At 37.0% G+C, this 13,592-nt stretch overlaps 1 protein-coding gene across 2 annotated transcripts in view; it reads right to left on the bottom strand.

Annotated features, from left to right (window-relative positions):
* Nucleotides 1–339: 339 nt before the first annotated feature.
* The window catches only part of prkg1a (protein kinase cGMP-dependent 1a), a 67,068-nt gene continuing 53,815 nt past the window's right edge, over nucleotides 340–13,592 (bottom strand). For both annotated transcript variants that reach the window (XM_058386463.1, XM_058386461.1), the window contains exons 10-18: nucleotides 8,833–8,929; nucleotides 8,387–8,526; nucleotides 6,811–6,900; nucleotides 6,542–6,683; nucleotides 6,284–6,447; nucleotides 6,043–6,165; nucleotides 5,891–5,953; nucleotides 4,904–4,970; nucleotides 340–3,115 (exon numbers count right to left, since the gene is read on the bottom strand). In XM_058386463.1, coding sequence (XP_058242446.1) covers nucleotides 3,017–3,115; nucleotides 4,904–4,970; nucleotides 5,891–5,953; nucleotides 6,043–6,165; nucleotides 6,284–6,447; nucleotides 6,542–6,683; nucleotides 6,811–6,900; nucleotides 8,387–8,526; nucleotides 8,833–8,929 — 985 coding nt within the window. In that variant the 3' untranslated portion in view covers nucleotides 340–3,016. The remainder of the gene's footprint in view (nucleotides 3,116–4,903; nucleotides 4,971–5,890; nucleotides 5,954–6,042; nucleotides 6,166–6,283; nucleotides 6,448–6,541; nucleotides 6,684–6,810; nucleotides 6,901–8,386; nucleotides 8,527–8,832; nucleotides 8,930–13,592) is intronic.

Here is a 13,592-nt window from a genome sequence, read left to right as displayed (position 1 = left end):
CACCAATGAACATCTGTAGAACAGAATTACATCTGCACCTTTTCTGCTTGGCGAATGTTCAGGGAATACAGATATCAAACCTCTGATAGTTTGTCACCAATTTTCTAATTGCCAGAAGTTCCATAATTCCATAAGTGCATATATTGTTTCCCCTGCTTTAACCATATTTACTTCAACACATCAGCTTATTACCAAGCTCTTCAGAAATAACAAACACACTATGTAGAACTGTGCAATTTTAAGAGAGAGAGAGAGTAATGAAAGCACTGATTTTTAGTAGTCTGGCTCCCCCTGTTGGCGTAAATTATCCACCACGAAAGACAGAGACGGGGCTACATAAACGCTTAAAAGTAATTTATCTTTATTTCAGCCTTATAAAGTTGATAACAGGCACTCTGCAAGTGGCAATGCACTACAAGGACCTCGGAATACAGTCATATAAAATAAATATCTTGGCAAAAAATTCACGCCACTCAGAACCAATGAAGTAAAAAGAAAAAGAAAGAAAGAATGTGATTCAGATTTGGACAGTAAAGACAAACAAAAGAGTTAAGACACTTAAGAGTAGGTCTTTTACTACATGAAGAAATGTCAAATATTTAATAATCTAAGGCATTATATATTAATGTTGTTCAATAACATTGCTAATGCCTGTTACAGTTTACATGATGAACATTGTACAGTATTACAACAAATCTGTAGGCAATTCCAGAAAGGTTTGTTATCCTCATACAGGGCTAGATCATTTTCAAGTAGGTAGAAATCACACTGTTGACATTCAACTGATGAATCATGTCCTTGCCAAACACTGGCAGTCAAAGCAACCAAAGAAACCATACAAAAAAAAGTGGTTATTTATAAATAATGCCCCAGATTTATACTGTGTCCATTGTGGGCTATATAGTAAGCACTAGATGCAGTTTACTGCAAATCATGATTGCCGTCTCCTCGTGTTTTAGTTGCAGTGACTATGTCAGATTGGTAAGTAGTGAAGGGAGGACTCGGATGAGGAGGGCACCTCAATGCAGTTTCATAAGACATGGTAGGCTATATGGTATAATATTCAGCATTGGGTACTGTAACCCAGTACAAATTCACAAACAGGATGAAACAGATAATGCAGTGCTATTAGTTTTCATGTATGCTGCCAGTCAAGCCACATAAAAATACAGAGGCATCTGTATCATCATACCTTAGGGACACATAATTCTGTGTCTCTGTCCATTTTCACAGTGTTTAGCTGTGTGCAGATTAAGTTAAAAAAAAAAGGTAAGTGACTTTTTTTTTTTTTTTTTACTATAGATTGTCTAAAATGTGACTGGAGTGTTAGAGGAAATTGTTGTGTTGTGATGGTGTTGAGGCTTTGGTGCAGCACACAGATGATCAATAGAGAGGATTAGGATGCCATTGACTTAAGGCACTGTTTCTTCTTATGGTCTGCTAATTTTTAAAGTAATCTGTGAAATCTGTGAAACACCTGAATTCATCTATAGCTATTTGATCATATCATTAGATGCACCCAGATATGAGGCTGTTAAACGCTCACTTCCTCAAAACTTACTTTAGAGGTTTGTAAAAAACCTGACTGATCACAGTGGTTACTGGTTACAAACAATTATTTCTCACTCCAGCTTTGCCTTACAGCTGTGTTCACATTACAAGCCTTATTGCTCAATTCCATTTTTCTTTGCTCAGGTCTGATCAGCTTTGATGGCTCATAAGTTAGTGACCCGTATCTGTCATTAATGTAATCAGACCCTGAAGCAATCAGCATGCACACACATCATTTTCTAACCCAATGATCGTCATGCGCCGTAAACATAAACAAAATCTTTTTTTTTTGACAATCCATCTTTACCCAGGCAATCAAATCAGCAGGAAGATTATTTGCTCATGTGCTCAACGGGCAGCTTGTTAGCTGATCATGAAGTTTGAGAAGGCAGAAAATGTCCTGCTGCATAGCTTTTGCACTTTTTCTGCTTCGTACTGGGAGGTCTGTGTGGAGAGGTGCGTGGGTGTGGGAGCAGAGAGAGCAGAGATGTGTATGTATGCATAATGAAATGTAATCTTAAATGAAAAATGATATTTTAAAAGAATCTGACATTTTCTTTATGGCAGATTTTAGGTCACATATCCAATAAGCAAAAAAAAAAAAAAAAAAAAAAAAAAATTAGACCTCTGCCACAATTAAGTTAAAAAAAACTGGGCCAGCTTCAAACTTGTAATGTGAACGCAGCCTATTAGGCTGTATCATACTATAAACAAAGCTGATTATCCTAAATTCAATGAGCTCCTTGGGCATATTATATTAATAATATCATGTATTTGAGGCAGACTGGGAGCTGTGATAAACCAAATAAGCTCTGGGCTGGTTACGTCACAAACCATTCAACTTTCAATTACACTCAACAAGAATGTAATTATTACATTATTATACAGCTGTCTGCCTCGTCAGCTAAAGCATAACATTTTAGGGTAATATATTACTATGTACATGTTTTGGAATAACCTATGTTGGTAACATACGTGTGTGTCTGAACAGCCAGATTCCTGGCCTTGACGTGTAGTGTTTGAATCTAATTTTGTGTAGCACACTTTGCTAAGTAGTCTGCACAAGAGTTAGAAAAGACTTTGCAGCCAATCATGAAGGAAAAGCAATCGAGTGAGGTCACAACCTGCTACAACATATCCACAATATCCTGTGGTAAGATGGGCTTGTGGCAGGTACACACACACACACAATATGAATATATTATTTCCCCCTTGTCATTAGGACTGGTGTATAAGCAGTCCAGAGTATTGTAAATCCACAGGGACTTTAATTCCGCTCCAGCAAGATTCGTCCAAAAAAGTGAATTGTATTTCTTTCCCTCAATTGGTCTACTCTCTCTCTCTCTCTCTCTTTTTTCTCTTCAAGCAGTTTTAAATGCAGCCTGTCCCAAAAGAAGCAGCTCTGTTCCAGGCAACAGTGGAACAGGTCTTTTGTTTGGTGTGGATATGCTTGTAGTGTGCAGATTTAGAAATCTATATCCCAGCCAGAGTTATCATCAGGAGGAGGATCCTCATTGTCCTCAGGAAAGCTGTCAAAGTTGCTTGTGTCTGTAGCTGATGTGACCTGGAAGCATAGCAGATAGCAGGTTTAATAATTTCGTCCTAGCAAACCGTGCATGCACTACATATGCGTAATTTATCTTAATATCTTTCAGCATCTGTTCTTTTAATAGAAATGTCAATTTAGTTTCCACCTCTACATTTTATAGCATCACTGTACCTTAAGCTACGTTCACACATACAGAAATTTTATCTCTACAAATCTACTGGCTGCAATAGTAATAATGTTTATCAGTGGATGATGCAACTACAGATGATTGCCAACAGACCAGTTTTCTTGCTGCTAAAATGAAAGATTCTGGAGGGAGATTTGGCGTTTGTATATAAAATTCATCAGATATACATGCATCATATCATAAGAGATGAAGTAGAATCAGTGTGTGCTCATTGCCACAGATTGCATGCGCTCTACTGTCTTCCCTCTCATTAGTAGTCACTGCATCAAGTTGCTTATATTTGCATAAAGTTAAATTTTTGTCATATTCCTGGACACGCCCACATCTGCTGGACACACCCATATCTAGTCATCAACGTTTGCTTTCACTAATATTGGCAGAAGTCACCAGATCTCACTGATAATGAACGATCTCCAGTTACTTTGTTACTGCGAGTTGCCAGATGTGTGAACGCAGCGTGTGCTCATTTGCATCCCTGTGAGTCTCACCAGCTGCATGTTACATACCCTTTTTTAAGCTACATAAGTATATACTGTTCAAAGGAAATGTGTTTACGGGTTTATCTGCGCCTGAATTTCTTAGTACATTAGTATGTGATCTTTGTTTACTGTTCAGCAGAATCACAGTGGGTTTTGTTTTACCACCTGCTGGTTTTCCCTCTTCTAGCAGTTCTGTGGCTAACCACCAAGTCTGTTGTTCTGCTGCAAATGTACGTTTACCAATAAAAGATCAAGCGCACTGTGTTAACATTATTTGCTGGTCAATCTGCTTGCTTGCAGATGCTACGATATTGTTAAAGTTAAAACCAACAAAATCAGCTGGAATAATAGAAATCTGTATACTCAGTATACTCTACGTGCACATTTCTGTGCCATTTAAAAATGTTCATTTTCTGTAGAGCTAATATTTAGATATTTCCACAACCACAAAGAAAACGTTGCTGAAAGCTAGCAGTTGATACTAAATCTGTAACAATCACACAAGCCAAAGCTGAAGCTGCTGAATTGTATTTACAGAAGATCCATCAATAATAGTGTCACTATCCAGAGTAATCACTACGCTGTTATTAGACACATTTAGGTGGCTTTCACACAGTGATTGTTCATGCCCTCACAGAGTTGGTCTGGTCTCAGCCTCACTAGATTCTATCGAACTCTGATGGTTTTGCATTCATCTTACGTCATCACAAATCCATGTAAAGAGCACTTCACTCACCATATTATTATTATTATTATTATTATTATTATTATTATTATTGTTATTGTTTCTTCTTTGTGCCACAGTCATCCGCAGCCACTAATCATTGCATTTTGAAATATCATTGGTTAAAACACATGCATCGCTTTCTGAGACCCAAGGTACAAGCACCCAAGAGTTGAGGTCACATTCACAGGAATCAGGTCTCAGGTGTGTGCTTCCTGGTCTGTATGACAGCTTCCACATGACCAATTTTTCATGCAAACCGTGCTCTGTTTCAGACTGAACAACCAGTATGAAAACCCCTTTAATAAAAGTTAAGACCAAATTCAGAGAAACTTGAGCTATTTTAAGCTTGTAGTATTTTAAGGTGGCATTTCAAGCATTCCATCTCTATCAGTATGTAGTTCTGCACTTACACTAGGGATGATGGGAGGCGTGAGTGTTCCCTTCCTTAATCCGTCCCAGTTAAATCCTTCAAACCACCTGTACAAAGGACAATCATGAGCACCAGTTGAATAAACGGAATAAATGTTTGCTTTAGATATTTCAGTATGCTGAACTGATGATTTTACAGTAATTCAATAACCATAAACAGGGTTGATAATAAGCAATATAAAATATAACAACTGAGCAGAAGGTTTAGCGTCTTGCTCAAGGACCCAACCATAGCATATTTACTCTGCTGGAATTTGAACATATCTTGTTCTGCTCTGTAAAGCAAAGCCTTAACTCTTAAGCCACTGAAACTAGCCTGCACTGACTCAAACACTTCTAGCACTGTATTAACTATAAATGAATGCACTGAATCAATACAAACTGCTTGCACTTGTTGCAGAATTTCAGTAGTTAAGGCTTACAGTATATTTATGCCGCATGTGTTCAAATCCCAGCAGTGCCACACTGCTATGGCTGGGTCCTTGAGCAAGACATTTAACTTTCTTCTCAGTTTTAGCCTTCAACATCTGTAGGCTACCTCAACCAAATGACCAAAGGTACATGATCATGTGTTCATAAAGTGTAGCTCAGTGGTAAAGGTGTTGGACTTCTTATTGGAGGGTTGTAAGTTCAAATACCCTGACCACCAAAGCTGCTATTGCTGGGCCCTTAACCCCCAACTGTTTAGCTGTATAAATGAGATAATATAAGTTTCCCTGGACAAGGGTGTCTGCCAAAAAATCTGCTTTAAAATCTACCTAAGATATAGCACTACTTTACTATCAGTCTATTCAGAATATTTTTATTATAATTTGTTCCAGTACTTTATTGCCAACCCTGCTGTTATTTCTATAAAATTTACTCTTTTTTTGCAACAAGAATAAAGTTCATTATGTAAGTTAATATAAACATTAAGTTATAAACACACAACAGTTAGCTATACGACACAAACCCATATATACACTCACTTGTGCTTTTGAATATCCTTGACCCCATTTTTCAAATTTCCTAATCTTTCAGAAGGAGTGTCCCTGAAATTGAAAAAAAAAAAAAAATCAGTCAGTGAGTGGTACTGTAACAGTAGCAGATGTTAGTTATTTATATGTGCACTTGAACACACCTGCATAGCTTTTTAATGAGATTGGCAGCATTTTTTGTGATCTTCTTTGGAAATTCAATCATGTCGATGCCTCTTAGAATGATGTTGTAAGTCTTCATGGGGTCAGGGCCTGAAAAAGGAGGGCTAAAATATGTTTGGGGGGATTAGAGATTAGAGATTCAAATATTTTTTACTAGATATTTATAAATATGGCTGCTAAATTGGGTGTTATTTATTCACCAAACAATGCATTTTTACTTACCTGCCAGTTAGTAGTTCATACATGAGGATGCCTAAGGACCAGTAGTCTGCTGAGATATCGTGACCTTTGTTAAGAATGATCTCAGGGGCTACGTACTCTGGTGTACCACAGAATGTCCATGTCTTCTTCCCGAAGCCGATCTTCTTTGCGAAGCCAAAGTCCACCTACAAGAAGGTAAAGGAAATATTTTACAGTTCCTTCTACTTTCAACATTTAATACATGCCGTATGCACATCAGAATCTAATATATGAGTTTACCAGTTTGGCGTAGCCCCGGTGGTCCAGTATAAGGTTTTCTGGTTTGAGGTCTCTGTAAATAATGCCTTTGGAATGCAGATAAGCGAAAGCTTCCACTACACATGCTGTGTAAAACCGTGTAGTAGAATCTTCAAAGGAACCTCTGGATTAAACAAAAGAAACAAAAGTAAGAATGAAATCCAGTCAGAGTTTTATATTAGAATATGGAGGAAATGCAGAAATAAACAGTAACTAAGGAGCTAGAGTGAGTATAGGTATGTAGAGCTGACCTGTCTCTGAGGATGGTCCATAATTCCCCTCCCAGACATGCCTCCATTAGCATGTATAAGTATTTACTGTCCTTAAAAGTCCTGTAGAGCCTGAAGAAAAAAAAAACACTACCATTAAGGGTGTGGTATTACCATTTCACGGTGAGTCACAGTGTATCATCGACTTCACTACTGACTTTTTCCAAAGGGCTTTAAAAGAATTTCCAGCTATTGACTGTCTAATTGTTAATTTTTTTTTTTAGCCAGTCAATTTCCTTATGCCAGTGGCTCTCATGTGTTTTGTGTCCTATGACATCTGAATCCCCTTTGACTGTTTATAGGTGCAGTATTCAGAATTGTTTTCTTACTAAGAATGCAACTAAGTTGGAAAAACATGTAGAACATGTTAAAAAAATATAATGGTTTAAGCCGAGATCTGAAAACAAACATATTAAAAAACTTTAATGAAATCTGTGTTGTTTGTGTTTACATGGCACACAGTAACACCACTTTACTCCACCCTCTGCTAGCATGCCAATACCACAGCTTATTGCTTAAAAAGAGCTTATTATGAATTAAAAAGCAGATGTGATTGTACATAAGAGGAAGCTATTTAGGCATAAATATATGCATATCCTTCAGGTACAATAAAAAAGGTGCATATGTAGAAACATGTCTATGCACAGTTTTTGATCAAAACTATCAGTACTCTGGTCTGCTAAATGACAGCTAAGGTACTTTGGTCACATTGAATGTGACCAAAGGCAACTACTGCATGTCAAGTATGTATTATTTAACACTTCTATTATCCTTGGGGTCAATTTGACTCCATTCAGTGTTTAATGTCTCTAAATATATGTTTGACATATTTTTTGCTTCATATTTAATGACTTTTTTTAAATTTTTAAACAAAGAATTGTTTTGGATAATATTGAGGTCATTATAAAAACCAATTTTACAATCTTCAAGAACATCTCTCTGCTTTAGGGTCCTAACCTGACATAAACATACCCAGTACTGTGAGAACCACTAAGAGTTCATATCACATGAGGGAGGAGAAAGCGTTTTTTTTTTTCCAGAGACCCAGAGGAAAGACATGTTACTATCCTTGATAACAGAAATTGTACTACCTTCCAAATGTTATAAATAACAGAAATCTGTACTTAGAAATAAAATAAAGCCATTAAAAACAACAACAAAAATTGTTCTGTCCAATTTGAGGTCAATCAGTAAGATTTTATGGTGATTTGTTAGTGTTTCTATAGTCACACAATGAAAATTCTGGGTGTTTAGGAGAATAGGGTGGTGGGGTGGGTTGGGATTATGCTTTATTTAAAATGTTATTTAGGTAGTCAACAATAAAACATAAATTACCTGCCAAAAAAAACCTGGGTAAAAATTATATTCTGGAGGTTTAATTTGCTGTGGTCAAATTGACCCCAAGGGAAAAACATGTTTGTAAATTTGAGGATAACAGGAACGTTAAATATGTAACTGATTAATTTAATTCATTTAATCATACAGTTTATAGCACTGACAGCTGGTGAGAATTTTTATGGTGTTAATGTGGAAAACCTAAGTTTGGAATTGTGAATACCTGACAATGAAGTCTGAGTGAGCTTCCTGCATGATGAGTTTCTCTGAGCGGATGTGCTCCTGTTGTCTGGTGTCTACTATGTGGCGCTTTTTCAGGATCTTCATAGCAAATGTCTTATACTCATCACTTTTCAGCTGCACCTAGGATTACAAGTAAGATGACAGGTTAGGTTAAATTAGGCAACAACGTTCCATGTAGCCCCTTATGCAGATTTCTTTGATATACAAGCATTAATTTAATCCAAGCAATAAAAAGTTGCTCTGGGAGCTACTTCAGATCAACAGAATTCTGATGCTCTCTTCACTGAGCACATTAGCTCTTAACTTAATCTCAAAGGCATCGTATATATGCTACACCCACGGGAAAATATCCTGTTATTTTTATGGGTAAATAAATAAACAGGCACACATCCTTTTATTTGGAAGGAAATCAAAATTTATATTTACCAACTCGACACGTCCAAATCCTCCAACTCCAAGGGTGTCTATGATGTTGAAGTCTGACAGGTGCAGGTTGAAGAAGAATGCATTCTCTGCCTCGTACCTGCATGACACCAAGCGGAGGAATGGGAAGCGTTTAGAGGAATTTACCCAAAAGGAAAAGAGAGCTGGAGTGGAACATTTTTCATCTTTATCCTTTAACACCAGGGACCAAGGGTTCATTTCATTTCTCACTTCTGCACAAACTCAGGGCCTACAATCAATCCTTTTAATTAATTCAAAACTACAGTCTACAGTCTGCTTCCTCTTTAATCCATTGAGCTGACAGGGATGCTTTCACTGACATGGTATCCATTTAGTCTGTGTATTTTTAGTAAGACAACCTGCTTGATGCTATAAAGAGTGTTTACACTACATGTTCTTTTAGACTCTAAATTAGGAGAAATTTTATACTGACATGATATTGTTTACTCATATCGTTTATGTTATCAGACGAAGGCCGATCCACTCTGACCAACCCGGTTTCTATCAAATTTTATGAGAAGTAATAGCCTGAAAATAGACTGAGAAATCACCCTTAATCATCAATCATACTCAGCCATGAGCATTTAACCTTTAAGAATGGTCGAAGAAATTCTCAGTACATTCCTTTACTTATAGGGAAAATGGCTAAAATACACATTAACCAAATCCTTTCATTTCCAAAAGTTTCAGAACATATCAAGATTTTCCTGGAATACTGTGATTATTCTTTGTGCCTGATTGCAATCTTTGACTTATTGCTTTCAGCCAGTGACATCCTATAAGCAGAGAGAGAGAGAGAGAGAGAGAGAGAGAGAGTGAGAGAGAGAGAGAGTGAGAGAGAGAGAGATGGCAGATCCTCCAGCTGGGTCTTTTTAAAACGGCAGTCACGTGAGCATGTGAGTAATAACACATTCATGGCTGTGTTTGGCTGCCTGGTGTCAAACAGAGGTCATTATTTTCCAAGTACACTGCCAAGGACCCCGATACACACACACACACACACAATCCCTGTGAGGACCTTACATAGACATCATTAATAATGCAGCTAATTAATACTCTGCCTACACCTGAAGCTCGCCCTGACCTTTTTCTTGTGAATAACTTATTTCTATTTTAAGATATTCCTATTTTTGTAGGGACATTAGTCCTCATCAAGGTCTAAAAACCTGCACCCAGCACCACCACTATCAAACACACACACACACACAAAATGTCCTATGAATATAGTTTAATCATCTGCTCATACTAATTTCAATTATTAGTCTGACTAGATGCCTGTCTTGTAAGGGATAAAGGGTACTCTGCATCAGACATAAATATAAGTTTGGCATACTGGAGGATGGCCTGAGCTCCAGGAGTAGCACAGAGCTCACAGCTCGGCCTGCAGATGGCAGACAGCTCTCAATGCTGAGGGAAAATAAAAAAATCTGGGATGGTGCATGGTACACAGCCCAGCCCAACCACAGGGCTGTTGTTAATCCCAAGGATTAGTCAGAAGTCATTCAGTGGAATATTGCCCCAAAACTCTGGAATTAGGAGTGCCAGCTCAAGATTAACAGCATACTTCATGGTTCTTGGGACTTTTTTCTTGTTAAATATACTTTTTGTGATGATCCTTTTCATATAGTTGTAGTTAATTCATTAGGGATTTACACTGATTTTATGCACTTTATTAGAAATACTTTTTAATCTTGCTTTGAAAGTACTTTTAGATTTTCTGAATTAACAATAAAAACAGATTATTATGATATACTATTTTATATATTTATATAAATATTATATATATATAACATTTAGTTTGTATCTTGTTTTCACTTTTCAGATTCTTCAAACTCTTCTGTCTTGAAGACAATGTAATAATAATAATAATAATGGTATTATATAATTTGAAGAATCTGAAAAGTGAAAACAAGATACAAACTAAATGTTATTTTACCTATGTAATACGCTGAAGTATTTGTGCAATGTTAGCCTGCGGCTCTGTGCATATTCAGAGAGAGCTTAGCTACATGGTGATATGTGATAGCACAAGATATCTCTATTCAATAAGTGCCTGTGATTGGCACCATGACGATGGGATAATGCTTATCATGCACAGATGTCGGGAACAGTGCATAAATAGCACATAAGCTAGGGCTCTAAACCTCATAATCTCCATATTCAATGCAGTGTTCTGTGGCCTTTAGTGAGGAACACATTTTGTTTATGTAACTCTTGAGCAAGATAGGTGCCATGTCCTTGATGTTTGGGTACAACTTTTTTTTTTTTTGATCTTAAAGGTGTGAAATTTTATTTCACCACATGGTGGAGACACTGACCTGACTTTTTGGTTTGATGTTTGAAACACACACTGTTTGACAATTTGACACTCTGAATAACAATTTTGCGCAACAGAAATTTATTTCTTACTTAAGACCTATTAAGCCATTCATTATGTGATTGTTCTTTTACCTCCTTCGCTGAGAAAATTTATAAACAAATTACCTAGCGTTTTCTGCCCTGTGATCATTAGGCTCATCTGGTTAGATTCCTCTGAGATTTTGCCAACAGATGCTACCAACTAGACTTGGAAAACTTTTTCACTGCCTTTATTCGCCATATTGTGTTCCCCAGCCCCGCACACCCATATGAAACTCTTCCCGAATGGATAAAACATAAATAATTTGGAAGAGTCTCTCAACAGCTTAATGGTATGGGTATGGTATGGGCCATATATATTGTACATATGTTAGCATGGGGAATAAAATAAAGGGCTATTATAATGACAGCTACAGGGATAAAATCATTGTATGAATGTATATGTCATGATATCATGCAGTATTTAATTTTCTAGAAATTATTTATTGTAGGCTTAAATGATACATGATTATAGGGGAGATCCGGCACAGGTGTAACACGCTTGTGTTCTTTAAACACACATGTGCAAACTTATCTAATTACATCCAGGTAGACATTCATCACTCCTCCTTTTAAGAAAAAAATATCAGTAAAAATATTTGTTAAACAAACAAACAAATAATAAAATAATAAATGAATGAATAAATAAATACATAAACGTCAGGTAAGTATGAAATGAAAATGTAAGTATTTTTTCCCGCATGTTCTCCCCAATATAGTCATAATGGACATCTAAGAATTTTATGATGGTTTAATTAGATTTTTTTCCTAATGTACATTTAAAGATACAGTAGTAATACAACTGACCCATGCGCTTTGCTGAAACAGCTGTAACACAAGCCCTTTTTGGGTTTCAGTGAAAATGTACAGAACTCGCTGATGATATACAGAAACCTGTGCTTGATTAAAGAAGCATGACGTTATGTGGAAAATATAAAGTTTGTGGAGTGTAATTTAAACCCTTGTTGAAACTTCAAATTGTACCTGTTCTCTGCTACATGATAAAAGGACTAACATATATATACAACTCTGGAAAAAAATAAGAGACCACTGCAAAATAATCAGTTTCTTATGTTTTTTTCTTACAGGTTCATGTATTGGTGAGATGAACAGTTTTGTTTCATTTTTTGTGAACTGCTGACAATATTTCTCCTAAATTCAAAATATAACTATTGTTATTTTGAGTGTGTATTTAAAGGAAATGACAACACATCAAAATAACCCAAGATCATGCAGTATTTGCAGAGCTTTAATAACTCAAATAAAACAAAATGCAAATAATTTGTAAACAAATTGTGTTAATGCTTTGGCTAAATAACATGAAGAAATCAGTATTTGGTGGAATAACCCTGATTTGCATGTGTTATGGCTCCATGCTCTCCACCAGTTTTTCACATTGCTGTTGGGGAACGTTATACCACTCGTTTTGCAAAAAAGCAAACAGCTCAGCTTTGCTTGATGGTTTGTGACCATCCATCTTCCTCTTGATGACATTCCAGAGGTTTTCAATAGGGTTCAAATCTGGAGACTGGGCAGTGGTTTCTAATTTTTTTCCAAAGCTGTCTCTTTCTTTCTCTCTCTCTCTATCATATATATATATGTATATATATATATATATATATATATATATATATATATATATATATATATACTATATTGCCAAAAGTATTCGCTCACCTGCCTTGACTCACATATGAACTTAAGTGACATCCCATTCCTAATCCATAGGGTTCAATATGACGTTGGTCCACCCTTTGCAGCTATAACAGCTTCAACTCTTCTGGGAAGGCTGTCCACAAGGTTTAGGAGTGTGTTTATGGGAATTTTTGACCATTCTTCCAGAAGCGCATTTGTGAGGTCACACACTGATGTTGGACGAGAAGGCCTGGCTCTCAGTCTCCGCTCTAATTCATCCCAAAGGTGTTCTATCGGGTTGAGGTCAGGACTCTGTGCAGGCCAGTCAAGTTCATCCACACCAGACTCTGTCATCCATGTCTTTATGGACCTTGCTTTGTGCACTGGTGCACAGTCATGTTGGAAGAGGAAGGGGTCATCTCCAAACTGTTCCCACAAAGTTGGGAGCATGGAATTGTCCAAAATGTCTTGGTATGCTGAAGCATTCGGAGTTCCTTTCACAGGAACTAAGGGGCCAAGCCCAGCTCCTGAAAAACAACCCCACACCATAATCCCCCCTCCACCAAACTTTACACTTGGCACAATGCAGTCAGACATGTATCGTTCTCCTGGCAACCGCCAAACCCAGACTCGTCCATCAGATTGCCAGATGGAGAAGCGCGATTCGTCACTCCAGAGAACGCATCTCCACTGCTCTAGAGTCCAGTGGC

This window comes from Hemibagrus wyckioides, linkage group LG03 (assembly GCF_019097595.1).
Source record: "Hemibagrus wyckioides isolate EC202008001 linkage group LG03, SWU_Hwy_1.0, whole genome shotgun sequence".
Lineage (NCBI taxonomy): Eukaryota > Metazoa > Chordata > Actinopteri > Siluriformes > Bagridae > Hemibagrus > Hemibagrus wyckioides.
Note: the sequence above shows the minus strand (reverse complement) of the source record. Positions and strands in the feature narration are given on the sequence as shown.